This window comes from Phyllostomus discolor, chromosome 1 (genome assembly GCF_004126475.2).
Source record: "Phyllostomus discolor isolate MPI-MPIP mPhyDis1 chromosome 1, mPhyDis1.pri.v3, whole genome shotgun sequence".
In the NCBI taxonomy this organism is placed as follows: domain Eukaryota; kingdom Metazoa; phylum Chordata; class Mammalia; order Chiroptera; family Phyllostomidae; genus Phyllostomus; species Phyllostomus discolor.
In genome coordinates this window covers 153,990,409-154,010,523 of record NC_040903.2, presented here as the reverse complement: position 1 = coordinate 154,010,523, position 20,115 = coordinate 153,990,409, and the positions used below count along the sequence as shown (strand labels likewise).

At 38.9% G+C, this 20,115-nt stretch overlaps 1 protein-coding gene across 2 annotated transcripts in view; it reads right to left on the bottom strand.

Annotated features, from left to right (window-relative positions):
- Positions 1-20,115, bottom strand: part of BUB1B (BUB1 mitotic checkpoint serine/threonine kinase B) — a 66,088-nt gene that overhangs the window by 25,674 nt on the left and 20,299 nt on the right. For both annotated transcript variants that reach the window (XM_028507402.2, XM_036031651.1), the window contains exons 5-9: positions 15,095-15,291; positions 11,659-11,828; positions 10,422-10,636; positions 10,157-10,248; positions 1,359-1,588 (exon numbers count right to left, since the gene is read on the bottom strand). In XM_028507402.2, the coding sequence (XP_028363203.1) occupies positions 1,359-1,588; positions 10,157-10,248; positions 10,422-10,636; positions 11,659-11,828; positions 15,095-15,291 (904 nt within the window). The remainder of the gene's footprint in view (positions 1-1,358; positions 1,589-10,156; positions 10,249-10,421; positions 10,637-11,658; positions 11,829-15,094; positions 15,292-20,115) is intronic.

Sequence of the window (20,115 nt, the reverse complement as noted above, 5' to 3'; positions counted from 1 at the left end):
ACAGCTATGGGCAATGGGTGAAGGGCAACTTCATCATGACAAAGTGCCCACTCATGTATCATGTCTCGTTCAGAGTTTTTTAGCGAAACACCAAATCACCCAAGGTGACTCAGCCCCCCTACAGCCCAGATTTGGTGCCCTGAGGCTTCTGGCTTTTCCTAAAACTAAAATCACCTTTGAACGGAAGAGATTTCAGACCGTTGATGAAATTCAGAAAAATTCGACAGGGTAGCTGATGGTGACTGGGAGAACTGTGTGAGGTCCCAAGGTGTCTACTTTGAAGGGGACAGAGGTGTCATTGTCCTATATACAATGTTTCTTGTATCTTCTTTAATAAATGTCTCAAGTGTCGCAGGTTCGATTCCCAGTCAGGGCACATGCCTGGGTTGCAGGCCATGACCCCCAGCAACCGCACATTGATGTTTCTCTCTCTCTCTCTCTCTCTTTCTCCCTCCATTCCCTCTCTAAAAGTAAATAAATAAAATCTTTAAAATAAATAAATAAATGTCTCTATTTTCATATTACATAGCTGGATACCTTCTGGACAGACTCTGTTTACCATATTCTGTTAAGTGAGCTGAGTTATGTTAGTAAGTTATTCTTGATATATGTGTAGAAATATTTCTTTCTTCTTTCTCAGTATAGATTATAGTCAAAACATCTAAATGGATTAAACTTATTTTTGGACCCTGCCCCACACCTCCTTTCCTGTATTGTCCTGTCCCTCATCTTCTAATGCCTTAAGCTCCAAATACTATACTTCAGTAGTTTTCAGCCCATTCTATACCACCTCGCCCCTAGTACCCCAGGCTCCAGAACAGAACGGCTTCCCATTTTCCCAAAATTCTAAATTTCTCAATTTACAGTGAAACTTCCCTTAAATTAGAAAGAAGATAATGTCTTTAACAAAATGATACAAATAAGTATCATCTAAGTGACTGAAGTGTGACTGGGTATGTTAACCTAAATAAGCCCTGGGAGAAATTCCGGGTAGACTATCAAAAGTCGAGTGAAATATTTCAGGCAACCTGAGGGAAGTACTTAATGGGGAGGCATGGCATGTGCATGTGTGCATGTCAGGGGTCACAGCCATCTGCCTATTGCATCAGTGAAGATGAATTCTTCCTGTAGTTCAGAGCTTCTTCTCCTTTTTGAACAGACTGAGTTGCTTAGTTTTTCTACCCACGGGTCTCCATGGAAAGCAGCAATGGGAATTCAGCTTAAATAGAGAGAAATAGTAGAAACCATAGAAGGATCACATAAATATACAATGGGGAAATTTCCTCAGACTTAATATTAACTCAACCTTCCTACAACTAAGTTATTTTGACAAATTTGAACTAGATCAATACTCATACCTTCCCTTTTCTCTTTTAATTTCTTCCGGAAAACTTCAGCCCGGATCTCTTCGAAGGAGAACTCTCCCACTCCTGCATAAATCTTCTCCTTGCAGTACATCATCTTCTCTTTCTTCTCCTCAGATACTTGCTGATGGCTTTGAACTCTTTGCAGGAGATCACCTTCTTCCTTTCCAGGCTTTCTTGTGCTTAGAATATGGTTTATACTGGGTTCAATTTTGCATGGTGTCCTAAAAGAAGCAAAATAATTATTATTCACAATACAGGCCAAATAAACTGTTTTTCAGAAACATGTTTTGATAACACAGGGACAACATTAGCAGCAAGACTATATATGATTGATTAAAAAAACAAAAACAAATAAGGTTGAGAAAAGAGACTAAAAATGATTTAGGTGAGTCATTGACAGTTATGTTCTAAGTACTACTTTGTTATTACGAGGAAGGAAATTAACCATAAGTTAGGGTCATCAAATAACTTATATTCCTTACAGGAGAAAAATATCATAATATAATTTCTTAATCAAACCCATATGTAATACAGCCCATTTCCCACATTTTAGCACTCAAAAGAATTAGAATTAGGAATACAGCATTTAGGGAACTGATGGTATGAAGTTCAATGTTCTCAGCTGAAGAAGAAAGAGAGAGATAATATAGGTTGAAAAGAATGAAGCATAAAGTACCTCAATCAAGACAGGACAGGTGTTAGATGAATCCTGGCTATGGATCAGAATGACTTATATACCTTTTATTTTCTTATATACCTTCTTACAACTAAAGATACTTGGTCCTTACCCCAGGTCCACTAACTCAGAGCCTTCAATGGTAGGATCTAAGCATCTACATACTTAAAAGGCTTCCTCAACTTGCTTAGCCTGGTAAAGAACATCATATTTAATGATAAAAGATAGAATGTTTCCCCAGTTAAGATCAGGAACAATATGAGAATGTCCATTCTTGCTACACATTGTACTGGAAGTTCTAACCAAGGCAATGAGGCAAGAAAAATAAATAAAAAGCAACAAGATGGGAAAGGAACCAAGTAAAGTAATCTCTATTTGCAAATGACTTAATCTTATATATAGAAAATCCTAAGAATCCACTTAAAAACTATTAGAACTAATAAATAAGTTCAGCAAACGAGTAATATATAAAAATCAATAGTATTTCATATACCTTTGATGAACAATCTGAAAATAACATTAAGGAAATAATTCTGTTTATTAATAGCATCGAAAAGAATAAAATACTTCAGAATAATTTTTTTAAAGGGCAAAACTATAAAGCCAACATAAAGATTACTGGTTGCTAGGAATTCAGTAGAGAGATGGATAAATAAATAAGGTAGAGGGAATTTTTAGGTCAGTGAAAATATTCTGTAGGATACTGTAATAATAGATGCATGACATTCATTTGTCAAAGCCCATAGAAATGTAAAATACATTAGAGTGAACCCTAATGTAAACTATGAACTTTAATTAATAATAATTTATCAATAATGGATTAATTCCTAACAAATATACCACACTAATGCAAGATGTTAATAATAGGCACAATTGCCCTGGCTGGTGTGGTGGCTCAGTGGATTGAGTGCCAGTCTGTGAACCAAAAGGTTGTTGGATCAATTCCCAGTCAGGGCACATGCCCAGGCAGGCCAGGTCCCCAGATGGGGGCATGCAAGAGCAGCTGATTAATGTATCTCTCATACATCAATGTTTCTCTCCCTTTCTATAAAATCTTCAAAATGCTCTACTGAATAGCAAAATAAAATAGTGGGTTTAAAAAAATAGGGACAATTGAATGAGAGGTGGAGGGAGTATATGGGAACTCTGTACTTTCTGCACAATTTTTCTGTAAACCTAAAACTACTCTAAAAAATAAAGTCTACTGATTTTTAAAAAGAGTGCATAACTTGTATCCTGAAATCTATAAAACACTGTTGAAAGAAATGAGAGAAGATATAACTAGGCCCTGGCCAGGTAGCTCAGTTAGTTAGAACGTCATCCCTATTTACCAAGATTATGGAGGACTCTTGGTCAGGACACAGACAAGAATCAACCAATGAGCCCTGGCTGGTGTGGCTCAGTGGATTGAGTGCTGGCCTGCGAACTGAAAGGTCACCGGTTCAATTTCCATTCGGGGCACATGCCTGGGTTGCAGGCCAGGTCCTCAGCTGGGGGAGTGTGAGAGCAACCAATTGATGTATCTCTCACACTCTGATGTCTCTTTCCTTCTCTTTCTCACTCCCTTCCCCTCTCTCTAAAAGTAAATAAATAAAATCTTTAAAAAAAATGAGGCAGCATAGTGTCTAGCATACATTAAAAAAAATCAACCAATAAATGTATAAATAAATAGAACAAAATTGATGGGTCTCTATCTCTCTTCCTCTCTAAAATTCAATAAACTTTTAAAAATTTTAATTAAAACATAAAGATATAACTAGATGGAAAGACAACTCATGTTCATGGATCAGAAGATTTGATATTGATAAGACAGCAATATTCATTAAATTGATCTACAGATTCAACACAATCTGTATCAAAATCCCAGCTGGCTATTTTGCAGACATTGACAAGCTGATGCTAAAATTCATATGGAATTTCAAGGGGACTACATGCTTAAAACAATCTTTAAAAAGAACAGAGTTGGACCCACACTTCTAGATTTCAAGTTACCATAAATTTACAGTAATCAAGACTGCTTGGTATTGGCATAAGGATAAACATATACATCAATGGAATAGAATTAAGTGTCCAGAAATAAATCCATATATTATGGTCAACTGATTTTCAACAGGATACAAAGACTATTCAATAGGGAAGGAAGTTTTTTTTCAACAAATATTGTTGGAATAACTAGTATCTACATGTGGAAAAATGAGATTGGACTCCCTCCTTACACTATACACAAACATTAGCTAAAAATGTATCACAGACATGTAAGAGCTAAAAACTATAAAACTCTTGGAAGAAATCATAGGAGTAAATCTTCATGACTTTGGGTTAGGCAAAGCCTTCTTAGATACAATGCCAAAAGCACAAGAAACAAAAGAAGGGACTGTTATCCAGAATGTATGAACTCAGTTTACGGCCATACCACTCTGAATGCACCCAATCTCGTGATAATATATATGATAACATATATATTATATAGAAGTTTTTTTAAAAGAGTTTATTTATTTATTTTTAGAGAGGGAAGGGAGGGAGATAGAGAGAGAGAAAAACATCAATGTGCGGTTGCCGGAGGTCATGGCCTGCAACCCAGGCATGTACCCTGACTGGGAATTGAACCTGCGACACTTTGGTTCCCAGCCGGTGCTCAGTCCACTGAGCTACGCCAGCCAGGGCTAAGAGTTCTTATATATTAAGAATTCAACAATAAGACAAATAATCCAACTGAAAAACAGACACAGGATTTGGCTCTGGCTGGTATGGTTCAGCTGGTTGGAGTGGTCATCCTGTAAACTGAAAGGATGCAGGTTTGCTCCCCAGTCAGGACACACACAATAGGCAACTGATTGATGTTTCTATCTCATGTTGATGTTTCTCCCTCTCTCTTCCTCTCCCTTCTCTCTCTAAAGTAAATAAACATACCCTCTGGTGAAGATGAAAAGAGAGAAGTCACATTGTTAAGAGGAATAAAAAAGAAAAATAAACAAAGGATTTGAGTAGACATTTTTCCAAATAAGATATACAAGTGGCCAGTAAGCCCATGAAAAGATGCTCAGCATCACTAGTGATCAGGAAAATGCAAATTAAAAACCCTGACGGCAATAACAAAACAGAGCAAAAATAAGAAGTGTTGGTTACGATGTGGAGAAATCAGAATCTTCACTGAGGTATTGTAGAAATATAAAATGGAGCAGCCTCTTTGGAAAACAGTTTAACGGTTCCTCGAAATGTCAAACGTGGAGTTACTATACAACTCTGCAGCTCCCTTCTAGCTATACTCATATACCCAAAAGAATCGAAAACATAAGTCTACACAAAAATATATACACACAGAAGCATTATCCATAACAGCCAAAATGCAGAAAGAAACAACCCAAATGTCCAAAGAGTGGCTACTCTTGCAAACAGTATAGTGTAAGAAAACTGAAGATATTAGCAGAGGCCAAATCATAAATGGTTTTATAATTTATGTTAAGGAGTTTGGGTCTCATCACATAGGTTAAGGAGAACTAGCGAGGGACTCTGATCGGGAAAACACATGATCAGATTGGCACTGCAGCTGTGACAGCATGAAGAATGCATGGGCTGAGTAAAGTAGAGGTAGGGAGATTAATTAGGCTGCAGCAATCCCAGCAAAAAATGACAGACACAGAAATCATAAAGAGGAATGAATTTGATCCATGCTACTATGGAGGTGGCAAGAGTGATTTGGTATATACCTTCTTCTACTCCCTGCCCCAGGATGAAAAGGCTGCAAGCACCAGCCTGACCACATTGGGAAGATGGGAGGAGAGGTAAAGCTGTCCACCCCCTACAAAAATAACAAACTCTTCATCATAGTGATGCATATTCAGACCATGCAACTGCTCCAGGATGGGAATGACCCTGACCCCTAAGTGAAGACTTATCTACTGCCTGACTTTCAGAAAACCAAGAAGAAAACAAAAGCAGCCTGGGAAACAATCCCACCTACAGTGAAATGCATATGATGGGATCCTCAAGGGCAACCTGCAGCAGCGAGAGCTACAGCTTAATGTTGAGGGAGCAAGAATGCAGGGAATATTCTCCTTGACTAGGTGCACATCTGCCTGTGACAGCAAGACCTAGCCCAGGAGAAGACAGGCTGGTACACACTAGAATCTTGAAGTCATGAGACCTCATGAGCCCAGCAGAGCCCAGGCCCAGGACCCCAGTCTGACGGTGGAGCAGGGGAAGAAAACTCTGTTCTCGATTTGTCTTTTCCTTTTCCTTGTGAAGGGGCAGGGTGCTTGGCAAGCCTCCCTGCCCTCTGCTATCCCCTCCTCTGCAGACTGAGTTTGAGGTGGTTGTAATGAGCAGCCCCTTAGATGCTGTGAGGATGCAGCAAAGTTTTAAGTTTACCTTGTGCCAAAGAAGCAATGCCTGGTTTGGGGTGCATGGGATGGGCTGTATAAAATAGCTTTTGCGGGGAGGGAGAGTGGATATCTTTATTTTTAAGAAATGAAATAATGTCTGAACTGGACAGGAAACCTTGTCAGAAGGCAAAAATTAGACTATTTGGACTTTCTGTATGATTGGGGAGGGGCCCAGTGGGTCCTCGTTTGGCCCCCGTCTAAGGGCAGGTTGGGGAGGGGCAAGGAGAGCTGCGTGTGATAGACTTGGGCCTGTGCTGCCAGGCCTTTCTGATTTTGCCCCCAAAGGAGAGCAGTGTGATACCTATGTGTGTAAGGAAGGGCCTTTCTTACATGGGTCTGTAAGAAAGGGACCAGTGTTCTTTCAGGAGAAATTTTTCCTCTCATCTTCCCCTACGTTGCTAGGACTTGCCCAGAATATGTCTTCTACCCCTCCATTCTCTCACCCTTCCAGGGGCCATCTGGTCCTGTGAATATACTGCACGTGGATGCTCCCTTACAGGTCTCCCCCTTCATTTTTCTCTGTGAGATACAGTGCTGCTTCGGCCCTTGATTTTGTTTCACCCAAGGGCATCTGGGCCCTGGAATATTATGTTTTATTTTTTTAAGAAAGGTAACAATGCAACTGAAACACAAAAAAAATTTGTGCAGTGTATGGAGAAGGTACTGTGACTAATCAAATGTGTCAAAGCGGTTTGCGAAGTTTCGTGCTGGAGAGTTTTCACTGGACAACACTCCATGGTCAGGTAGACCAGATGAAGTTGATAGCAATCAAATCGAGACATTAATTGAGAACAATGAACATCATACCATGCAGGAGATAGCCGACATACTCAAAGTATTCAAATCAATAAAGTTATTGGTGAACACGAAAAATGTGTCTTTTATTTTATGGAAAAAGTCACATGGACTTTTTGGCCAACCCAATATTTGCTGTGTGACATCAAAAGATAAGGGGCAAACTGGGGAACATATTTGCAACTCCTATTACAGATGTTAGCTGGTTTTCTTAATCTATGAAAAGTCCCTGGGACACATTAAGAGAAACACAAACTAGAGAAAAATGTTACAGAGAGGTCAAATAAGACAGCCATAGAAAATTTTGAGCAGAAATGAAAATAAAGTTGAACATCTTCTATACCACACTTAGTCTCACATAATTGTGTCTACAAAGTGATTTGAAACATTAAGAAAATTAAACATCCATAAGTGTGTACATATCAATTTCTTCAGGTGATCCTTTGTAAGGGCTCATATGATTTTCTTAAGAATAATCTCCCTTGTGTTTAGTTCTTATCAGACAGAAGTTCTGCTTTAAATCGTATCTATGACTTCCGGCAAGATGGAGGAATAGGTGGGTGCACCATACCTCCTCGCACAACCAAGAACAGAACAACAATAATTTACAACAATGATTTGCAGTCATAATATCAGAACTGTCAGAGGATTTATCTAAATGGAAGTCGGACAGCCTAGAAGTTGAAGTAGACCCGTACATCCAGACTGGTAGGGGACTACGAGCCGAGCGAGCGGGCGCGGGGCTGGCGCCGGTCGCAGGCGCGCGTAGGTCGGGGGAAATTTGGCGCAAAATCGGCGCGACAGCGCGACAGCAATCCGGGACGCAGGAGCGCAGCGGTGTAGCGGTGATCCCTGAGTACGCAAGCGGTGGCTGGGGGAATCAGTGGGGCAGCGACTCGGGACCAGGGCAGAGCTCACGGCCCAGAAGCCCAGGGAAGTGTCTGGCTCCAGGAGAACGCAAGGGTCGCCATTGATCCCTCCTGTCCCCGCTCCCGCCCCTGCCCCCACATATAACGTCACAATCTAGTGACTGGGGTGCCCAGCACCGGTGAACACCTAAGGCTCCGCCCCCTACCATAACAAGAGCGACCAGACCGAAGAATAAATAAATAAATAAATAAAATAATAGGAGAGACAGGGAAAGACGTAAGACATGTTTCCAGCAGAACAGATCAGACCCCCAGGACTCATCCTTTTGAGTGACCAAGAAATAGCCAATCTATCAGATGCACAGTTCAAAACACTGGTGATCAGGAAGCTCACGGAACTGGTGCATTTTGGATCCAAATTACATGAAAAAATGCAGATTACCATAAAAGGGATGCAGGAAGACACACGGAGAAGAGCCAATTGTGAAAGGAAGGAATCTGAGTCTCAAAACAACACAGTGGACCAGAAGGGAGATAGAATCAACCAAGCAGGAGAGCATGATGAAATAAGAATTCAAAAAATCGAAGAAAAGCTTAAGACCATCGAGGACACCTTTAAACGTTCCAACATCCGAATTATAGGGGTACCAGAAGGGGAAGACCAACAAGTGGAAAAGTTATTTGAACAAATAATAAAGGAGAACTTCCCCAAACTGGCAAAGGGAACAGTCTTCCAAGAAATCCAAGGAGTGCAGAGAGCCCCAAAGAAGTTGGACCCAAGAAGAAACACACCAAGGCACATCATAATTACATTAGCCAAGGTAAAAATGAAGGAGAGAATCCTAGAAGCAACAAGAGATAAGGGGACAGTAACCTACAAAGGAGTTCCCATCAGACTGTCAGCTGATTTCTCCAAAGAGACCTTACAGGCAAGAAGGGGCTGGAAAGAAATATTCCAAGTCATGAAAGACAAGGACCTACATCCCAGATTGCTCTATCCAGCAAAGCTCTCATTTAGAATGGAAGAGAAGATAAAGTGCTTTTCAGATAAGGTCAAATTAAAGGAGTTCATCATCACCAAGCCCTTACTTTATGAAATGCTAAAGGGACTTATCTAAGAAAAGAAGATAAAGAAAAGACATGTATAGTAAAAGGACAGCAAACTCACAATTATTAACAACCACACCTAAAGCAAAACCAAAAGAAACTAAGTAAACAACTAGAATAGGAACAGAACCACAGAAATAGAGGGCACAAGGGGGGGCTAGCAGTAGGGGTGGGAGGAGGAGAGAGGGGGAAAAGGTATAGAGAATAAGTAGCATAGAATGTAGGTTGAAAATAGATAGGGGGAGGGCAAGAATAGTACGGGAAATGTAGAAGCTAAAGAACTCATAAGTATGACATATGGACATGGACTAAAGGGGGGGAAGGTGGGTGGGAGAGGGGGCACAGGGTGGAGGGGAGTGAAGGGGGAAATGGGACAACTGTAATAGCATAATCAATAAAATATATTAAAAAAAAATCGTATCTATTTCTACACTGTCGTACTACCTAGCACATAGCGCAGGTTACAGGTTAGTTATGAGGAGACTTGCACTGGGAGACAGAATACGGTCTAGCACTAGAATTCCACAAGGTCATGTACTAGACCAAATCTCAGGCTGCCTGATTAACTAGTCATCATCTATCATTCTCTTATAAACAGAAACACTAAGGATTAGGAAGAAAAAGCAAAAGACATCTGAAGGGGCAGGATCAGAGAAAAAATTATCATAATTTCTAATTCCTGTCAATAATAAAGGTAGAACATCTCACTTAAATCACAGTGATTAACTTTGACTTACAGAAATGTAAATATAAACCAATTAAGCTTACTCCTCAATTAGAATATTACCAAATAGTCTCTGAACCCTAACATACCCAAAGGAACACAGACATAAAGGAAACACAAAACTTCGTCTGGTTCCTTCATATCCCTAAAGAAGAAAATGCCTTTGGGAACTAGGGTAAGTGCCTCTACCCACACTTAATAATTCCCGCCTCAGAAAATCTGGAAATCAAACTCACATAACAGGTTGTTGTGCAGTCTCTTCCACATATGGAGTAAAGCTGGGAAGCGTAGAGGGTACAGCTGTCACAGAAGCTGTGCTGCCATGATGCTGGTGATGAAGAAGACAACCAAAATTACCATAGTTTTACATTCTGACACAAAAGATGCAGACCATGCCTAATTATTCAAGAGGAATTTTTTTAAAGGTGCTAAAAATATTCCTCTTACCCTAAACCTGAAGTTTTTGTTACATTGTCAAGTACACTGGATCTGAGTCCTTACCCTGTGTTCCAAAGGCCTGCCCGTGTTCCAAGGGCCTGCTTGTAGCTCGTTTTCTTTGGCCCTGGGCAAAGGGGGTGCTGTCCATGGCTGCGCTGCAGGCTTAGACAGCTCTGCTATAGAAGCCTCATCAGCATTTTCATCAAAAATACTGATTCTAGAATTACTTTGCACTGGCTGAGGAAGTGGATTTTGGAGTCCTCTGTTCTGGTTTGGAGCTAGGAGAAAAACATTAAAACCATGTAAAATCTTTAATTATCCCACTCAGAAGCCAGAGAAGGTTACTTCTACTACCATGGAATCAAAGAGAGTTTAAAAAATAATTAGTTACCTTTTTAGTCCACTGTGTGTTGTTACTTACACTCTCCCTTTCCCTCTTCTACAATCCTCTGTTCACAGGTATAAAAGCCCAAGTACTACATCTTCCTTCAGTCATCATTCTAACAATGTCTACTTCTATCGAGACGAACCTAACCTAAATCATCATTTTTCAATTCAAATTTTTCTGTCAGTGGAAATCGGATCAGTTGTACCAAATCTAGAGAAGACAAACTACAATTAGCCCATTTACTAGGCTGTCCTCTGACATAGGGCTGCTTGTTACAATCAAGCTTCACCGTTAACGGAATGAAATGTTCTTTAGGACCATCTACTCCTTTATACTCTCATTCTAGGATCTCCAAGAAACAGTCTAAATATTGTAAGTTGATACCAAAGAAGGGATAAGAGATTTTTAAAAAATATTCTTATTTACATGCCTAATGCTACAAATTTTGTTAATAAAAATTTATTGCTCTCTGTACCTTTTGCTCAATGTTGTTGTGAACCTAAAATTTCCCTAAAAAATAGTGAAATAAAAATAGCTTACTGTTCATCTTTAGGTGTACAAAGACAGACCAATTTCTAGCCCCAAAAGACTGAAGACTATGTTAATTAATACATTCTCTGAGGTTTTGGTAGGTGTAGACTTTAATTATATAAACTTTGACAATATATATCTTTTTTCAACTAATAACACTTAAATAGAAACACTTCATGCTTCCTATATTAGGTTTTTCTTAATGAAGACACAAAATTGCTGGCACATTTTGTTTTTTGTGCACACTGTGATCTCAGCTCTCCTTCTTTTTGCTACCTAGTACTCAGAAAACTAGGACAATGTCTACATATACATTATCTCTTTACATAATCTGCCTACCACTTGAGACTAAGAGATTCCCATAACATTGAACAAACTTACCCTTCAGAGCACCTCCTACACGGCTGATTGGAGCTCTCGCTGTCTTTTTCCCTTTGCTTTTAAGTTCCGCCAGTGTACTTCGTTGTGGTACAGAGGATCCAAAAACTTCCTCCTCTTCTTCTTTCTCAAGTGCCAACACAGTTTGCCGAGTCACTCGAGCCTGGAATTGTCTAAAGGAAAAGAATGAACAATTAACTTTTAGTGAGATAAACACTACTCACCAGATTCAAATTTCTAATTTGTTAAAACAAGAGAGAAGGGTAGGATGAGGGAAGAAATATACAGAAATAGCCCAAATAAAGTGTTTATTTTCTCAGGCATAAAGAAGCCACCTTGGGATGAGAGGTTTGGGCTAGAATGCTTAAGCTTCTCCCTTTAAATGTCTAAGTGTGACCAATTAAAAATCCTCTGAAGATCACCATTAGGATGGTCTGAGGATAAGATCAGGGTGACTAAGGTTACAGAATTTATTAATGTCAGAGTTTTATTATAAAACTTTTTAAACTTATAGTTGATGAAGGTAAATAAGCACCCAAATACCTTTCATGTAGATTTATCAGTTGTTAACTTCTTGTCACATTATTTTATCACTGTCTTTTATGTGTCTCTTTCCCTCTCCATAGAGCGCCCCCACAACTCACCCTTTTTCTGGAATCATGTGAAATAAATTTGCATTCAGCATAACATTTCACTTTAGCAAAACTGGCAGAAGTTTGAAGACTAAAGTTGTGCTGCTGCCAAAGTTTTAAGTATTAACAAAAGGGTAAAAACAAACAAAAACAAAAAATAAACTGCAAATGCCGGCCAACATGGAGTAAGCCCATGATAGCACCCCCCTCACTGGTTAGAATTAAAATCTCTCGAGATAACACAAAAAAGCAACTCTGAAAAGTAAACAAAAGCAAGTGGACTGTGGAGACGAGTCAAACTTGAAGAAACAACCCACACAGGGTTGTTTCCTCTTTTTTTTCCCTTCTATTTTTTTTCCCTTCTTCTATTTTTTTCTTGTGGTTTTTTGTGGGGGGTTTTTTTGTTTGTTTTTGTTTTTGATCCTTACCCGAGGACATTTTTTCATTGGCTTTAGAGAGAGAGGAAGGGAGAGAGAAGCATTGATTGGCTGTCTCCTGATCGCACCAGGATTGGGGATCAAACCCTCATCCTAGGTATGTGTCCAGACTAGGAACTGAACCTACAACCTTCCAGTTACTAGATGGATGCTCCAACCAACTGAGCCACACCAGCCAGGGCTCTCTTGTGGTTCTGAATTGTTGCAATGGTGGTGTGGAAAGCTAAAACTCCTAGAGAAATCTCATCTTTGTGGCCAAAGGCCTGGGAAAGAGGAACTCTGAGGGCCAATGGGTATGGGACAAATATGGGAGCAGGTCAGCTGAAGAAGAGGACCTCCTAATTCTGTACCTGAACTGGCACAAACCCTGGACTCACTCACTCCTCAGCTGTGCACGCACAGGGCAGAACCAAGGCAGCACAAAAAAGGTCGTGAGAACTGAGCTCTAATATAAACCACTGCCCAAGTCCCAGAATATCCCAGCACAAACCCAAAGGTCTTGAAAACTGAACTGATACAACACACTACCCACATAAAACGATAAAGAACTTGTACCATATGAATGTTGGTTACCTGCTGAAACAAAATCATCAACATTCTCCACAGAATATCAACCAACAGGACCCAGAGTGTAATAATATGTTATCGGTATAAATGGCCAGGATAAAATCCAAAATTACTGACATACAAAGAACCAGGAGAATGTGACTAATTCTCAAATGAAAAGATAACCAAGAGACACAACATCAAGATGACCCAGGTATGAAAAGTTTTCAGAGATTTTAAAGCAGCCATTATAACTATGCTCCATGAGATAAAGGTAGAAACATCTGAAATGAGTAGAAAGATAAAAATTCTTAGCAGAGATACAGAATATATTAAAAGAATCAAATGGAAACTTTAGATCTGAAAAACTCAGTATCTAAAATAAAACATTTACTGGATGGACTCAGTATCAAAATGAAGAGGGCTGATGAAAGAATAAACAAACCTGAAGACAAATCAGTAACAACTGGCCGTTCTGAAGAACAGAAAGAAGATATAAAATTTTTTAAAACAGGAAGTAAGGTTCAGGGACCTGTAGGACAATATCAAAAGATCTAACATATGTGAAACTGAAGTCCCAGAAGAAGAAAGAGATAGAGGTGCAGAAGAACATTTTTAAATCATGGCTGAAAACTTTACAAATTTTGTGAATGGCATATATTTATAAATTCAAAAAGCTCATTAAACTCCAAATGGATTAAATGCAAAGTTAATCACATCTAGATACATCACAATCAAACTGCTAAAAATCAGTGTTAAAGAAAAAAATCTTAAATAAACCCAGAGAAAAATCAAGACATTACAGTCAAAGGAATTAGAAGAGATAAAAAGAACAAAGTTAGAGAATTCATGTTACCTGACTTCCAGATTTACTATAAAGCTACAGTAATCTAGATAACGTGGTATACACAAATGAATACACAGGCCAATAGAACAAAATAGAATAAAAGAAATACACCTACACAAAAATGATCAAACTGAAACTGATTTCTGACAAATGTGCAAAGGTAATTTATGGAGGAAGTCTTTTCAACAAGTGGCATAGAAACAAATAGAGGCTCATCTACAGAAAAAGAACCTTGGCCCAAACCCTCTAAAACAATTAACCCAAAATGGATCACAGATCTAAATGTACAAAGTGAAACGATAAAACTTCAAGATGAGAACAATGGAGAAAATCTTTGTGACCTTTGCTGAGACAAAATTCTCAGATATACCAAAATCATCCATAAGAAATACTCAATGTTAGGCTTCTTCAGATTAACAACTTTTATTCCATAAAAGATATTGTTTAAAAAATGAATAGACCAGACTTAAGCTGCGAGAAGTTTACAAATCACTTATTTGACAAAAGACCTGTATCGGAATACATAAAGAACACTTACACCTCAAATGCATGATGCTAAATGAAAAAAGCCAGACTCAAAAGACTGCATATTGTATCAGTCCGTCTATGACATTATGGAAAGGCAAAACTATGGGGCTAGAGAATACATCAGCTGATGCCAGAGGCTGGGAGTGAGAGTCAGTGTTGACCACGAAGGGTTCAGCATTCTAGAATTCCATGGAGTGATGGAACTAGTCTCTATCACAGTCATCATAATTGTTACGTGTCTCTTTTCATCTGTGAGAACTTGTAAACCGTATACCATAGAATGAATTTTACTGTATGTTAAATTAAAAAGTTAAATATGCCATTTAAAAAACTGAGTAGTAACTGAGTAAACCTACCAATCCATGGAGAGCACTTTATTAGATGTAAAAACGACCATTTATAGCCACTAGTTTCAAAGAGTTTAAACAAGCTCCAGAGAAGCAGCTTACCGGTGCCGGGACTGCAGTCTTTCCAGTGGTTCAGCCTTCTGTTGAATCCCTTCCTGAAATATCATATCTGCTTTCTTAAAGTTTTCCCTGGCTTCATATTCTTCAGCCCATGAAATGTAGAACTGAGCAAGTGAAATGCCAATCCCTTGGTTGTGTAAATAACTGTACATATCCAAAGGCTCATTACATAAATGCCCCTGCAACAGATTAAAAGCACTGACAGTTAACCAATTTCTACTTACTTACTGTCTGTTGCGTGCCAAACAATCACTGGTGACATACTATCCGTAGTTTCCGTGTTGGAAAAAATATATATATCTATAATAATACAATGTTGTAAGGACTACACTGAGAGGACCTAAGAAACAGACAAAAATAACAGATTAATTTGTGAGAAAAAGGGATGGGGAGGAAAGACTTCAAGGAAGTATAATACTTACTTGTGGCCCTGAAAGAGGAATAGACTTACATGAGCTAGAGAATGGGAAAGGAAGGGCAGGACAAGGAGAATAGTTTGCTGCGGGAAAGGGAAAATAGGAGTTTGAGAAAAAAGGTATGACAGGTCTTGAATGTTAAGGCAATAATTTTGAATTTACCTGATAGTCAATGTAAGTGTGATGACGTGGGAGAGCTATAAGCAGCAAGAGCAACAACAAAGACATAGTCAAATCTGTATTTCAGAAGGGACCTTACAAGACCAGATACAATGTAGATGATTCTGGTAGCTAGAAAGGGTTGGGGGGAATGCAGGTGGAAATCACTAAAACTCCACACCATTAACAGTTTGATGTGCTTTCTTTCATCTTATACAGGATAAGACGATTTTTATAATTTTATAAAGTTTTAATGATAAAAATTATTTATATTCCAATTAGTGTATTATTCATTTTTCCATGCTGCTGCTTACTCTTCACTATTATTTTTAAATAGATCAATGTTCCATTTGTAGATCTTACATCAATTAACTGTTCACCTATTTTTGGATATTCACATTTTGCATTACCGCCTTAATAAAAATTCCTTAATTCCTTAAAAAGTCCATAGTAGGGTTATATTAAAAAGTTAAAAATTGTTTTTTAAAAGTTATGTGACTTTAAAATGATAGTAATAATTCCCAAATACTAATTCACAGGAAATACTTAATTTTAAAACTCCTTAATTTCATATAAAAATGGCATTTCAGTATTCTAATTAGTTATTTTACCATCAGGTAGGCTAACATTTTCTCCTGTTTATTTATTAGATGTATTTTCTCGCATACCCACCTTTTCCTAATTGTCTAGCCTAAGATAAGTCTTCATCATATGTACACCCACACGACTCAATACTTTCCCTCTTTCTTTTTTGTTACAATTAATTGCTTAACATCTGTCTTCCCCAATAAAGTAAGCTCTGCAAATGCAGAAAACATTGCAATTTACTATATCTCAGACCCTAGCCAGGGTCTGGTAGAAAAAGGTTGAATAAATGAAATGCTCCATTTATATCTGACAAAAAAAGTTACTATTTTGTAGTTTAATTTTGCAGTAACTCAGTAAATGGTTGTTTTCTGCTTACCCATATTAGTGATGTTTTCCAATATGTTAGAGTATTTGAAGAAAAGTTTTAACTCTTTATCAGTATAAGACCCAGTCCTAACATTAACTTCACTTTAACAACTTTGTGAATAGCTCTAGTGCACAATGAAACGGCCAATAAAGGCTGGCTGTCCTATGGTTATTCCAGAGGCTAAACGAGATCACTTCAGAAAACACAAATAAAGGGACAACATGCTCGGAGTAATAGATCCAAAAGTTAAACAAGTCTTTTTGGTAACCCCCAAAAAGCCAAACTAAAACAATATTACCCTTTTAACTAAAAATACTGGATATTTCTAAGAACAAACATTTCCTTAGCTAGACTGTAATTATCCCTTATAAAAATAACTGACTGGAGACATCTTCGTGCAAATGAAAATAGTGAGAAAACCATCTGTTACTCCTCCTATTCTATTTTTTTAAAAATAGCAAAATAGTTTAATATGCACCTTGTTACCCACGTACAAAGTTAAGATTATGAGTAGAGGACTTCCGGCCAAGATGGAGGAGTAGGTAGACATGCTTTACTTCCTCACACAACCAAAAGAAGGATAACAACCAATTTAAAAACAAAAAACCAGAATTGCCAGAAAATCAAACTGTATGGAAGTCCGACAACCAAGGAACTAAAGAAACATTCATCCAGACTGGTAGGAGAGGTAGAGATGAGAAACCAAGGCAGAGAGGACTTGCAACAAGGCAGCAGTGGCTGGCTAACTGGGGCAAGCAAGGTGGCAGCTAACAGAGTGGGTGGTCCCACATTCGTGTGCAGATAAACCAGGAGGAACAACTGGGGAGCAGCCCAGGGTTCCAGAGCCAGAAATTAAAGCCTCAAAACCTCTGGCTGTAAAATCTGTGGGGGTTGTGGTGGCTGGAGGAACTCCCAGTCTCACAGGAGAGTTGGTTGGAGAGACCCATGGATCCTAGAATGTACACAAGCCCACCCACCCAGGAATCAGCACCTGAAAGAGCACAATCTGCTTGTGAGAAGGGAGGGAAGTGACGTAAAAAGTGGGGTGAGAGCCAAGCAAGCAGCACTGTTCCCTCTCTGGCCCTCCCCCACATGCAGTGCCACGATTCAATGAAGTGGGCTGCTCAGCCTTGGTGAATACTTAAGACTCCACTCCTTACAATATAACAGGTGAACCAAGATAAAGAAATATGGCCCAAATGAAAGAACAGATCAAAACTCCAGAAAAAGAACTTAGCAACAACGAGACAGCCAATCTATCAGATGCAGAGTTCAAAACACTGGCAATCAGGATGCTCACAGAAATGACTGAGTAAGGTTGCAAAATAAAGGAAGTGAAGGCTATACAAAGTGAAATAAAGAAAAATATACAGAGAACCAACATTGAAGGGAAGGAAACCAGGACTTGAATCAGCAATTTGGAAAAAAAGAAAGAAATAAACATCCAACTGGAACAGAATGAAGAAATAAGAATTTGAAAAAATGAGTAGAGGCTTAGGAACCTCTGGGACAACTTTAAACGTTCCAACATCCAAATCATAGGGGTGTCAGAAGAAGAAGAGGAAGAGCAAGAAATTGAAAACTTATTTAAACAAATAATGAAGGAAAGCCTTCCTAATCTGGCCAAGGAACTAGACATAGAAGTACAGGAAGCCCAGAGAGTCCCAAAGAAGTTGGATCTAAGAAGAAACACACCAAGACATGTCATAATTAAATTACCCAAGATTAAAGGTAAGGAGAGAATCTTAAAAGCAGCAAGAGAAAAGGAGACAGTTACCTGCAAAGGAGTTCCCATAAGACTATCAGCTGATTTCTCAAAAGAAACCTTACAGGCAAGAAGGGGCTGGAAAGAAGTATTCCAAGTCATGAAAGGCAAGGACCTCTCTATCCAAGATTACTCTATCCAGCAAAGCTATCATTTAGAATGGAAGGGCAGAAAAAGTGCCTCCCAGATAAGGTCAAGTTAAAGGAGTTCATCATCACCAAGCCCTTATTATATGAAATGTTAAAGGGACTTTTCTAACAGAAGATAAAAAATATGAACAGTAAAATGACAACAAACTCAAACTATCAACAACTGAACCTAAAAAACAAATACTAAGCAAACAACTAGAACAGGGACAGAACTGATGGAGGACTTAGTTTAAGCAATAGCTAATAGGCTTAGTAATCAATGCAGGTAAAAGCCGTTGTTTCAGGAACTGAAGGTAAGACCCACCCTGACTCCAGGAGACCACAAGCAGTTCCACCTTTGTGCCTGGGGGGGACTGCAAGCAATCCAAGATATCTGAGCCCTTGTACTCCAGAGTGGGATGGCCACCACCCAGGGCAAGAATGCTGCAGTTCTTTAATCCAATTAAGTTTTCCCTGAATTCCAACCCCCTTACCTACACTTTGTTCTCCTTGTAAAAAGCCACTTCAAAATGGAATTTAAGATGGTCTGTTAGAGTACAAACCCACTGTCTTCTCAGATCACAGGCCATCTGAATAAAGCACGCCTAAAGATTTAAACCCTGCCTCTGTTCATTGGGTCTGGTAGGTAACCAGCAGCACGAACACCAGCTTTTCCTGTTTCAGAATCACAGAAATGGAGATCACATGGAGGGTTATCAGTGGGGAAGAGGAAGTGGGAGAATGGGGGGAAAAGGTACAGGGAATGAGAAGCATAATTGGTAGGCACATAATAGACAGGGAAGGTTAAGAGTAGTATAGGAAATGGAGAAGACAAAAACCTTAAATGTACAACCCACGGACATGAACTAAGGCGGGGTAATGCTGAAGGAAGGGAGGTAGGTGCAGGGTGGAGGGGGATATATAGGAGAAAAAAAAATGGGACAACTGTATTAGCAGAATCAATACAATATACTTTACGGAAAAAAAAACCCAAAATTAAGATTATTGCTGATCATTTAGAGTTGATCATTTGAATTTGAGGGTTGTCCAGATCAATGCTTCTCAGATTACCTCAGGGGCCAGTTTTGGGGGGTGTGTGTGTGTTGTATAAAAATTTCCACTCCATTGTGGACTGATATTTTTTAAAAAATACAATAGAAACAGCCCTGGCTGGTATGGCTCAGTGGATTGGGCACCTGACTGTGAACCAAAGGGTTGCCAGTTCGATTCCCAGTCAGGGTACATGCCTGGGTTGCGGGCCAGGTCCCCAGTAGGAAGGTGCTCAAGAAGCAACCCCACACTGATGTTTCTGTCCCTCTCTTTCTCCTTCCCATCCCCTCTCTAAAAACAAATAAATAAAATCTTTTTAAAAATACAATACAATACAATACAACACAATAAAAACAGAAGTTACTAGATAAATGATAATGCAGTTGGATGTTGTGACAATGTCAAATGTTTAACAAAATTTCTAAGAGATTATTCTAAATTTTTATACTTACCTCGAACAGTCTGTAGACCATTCTTTCAGTAACACTAGTTTATAAAAATGTCATTGTTCTTCAGTAGCAATGCCATGT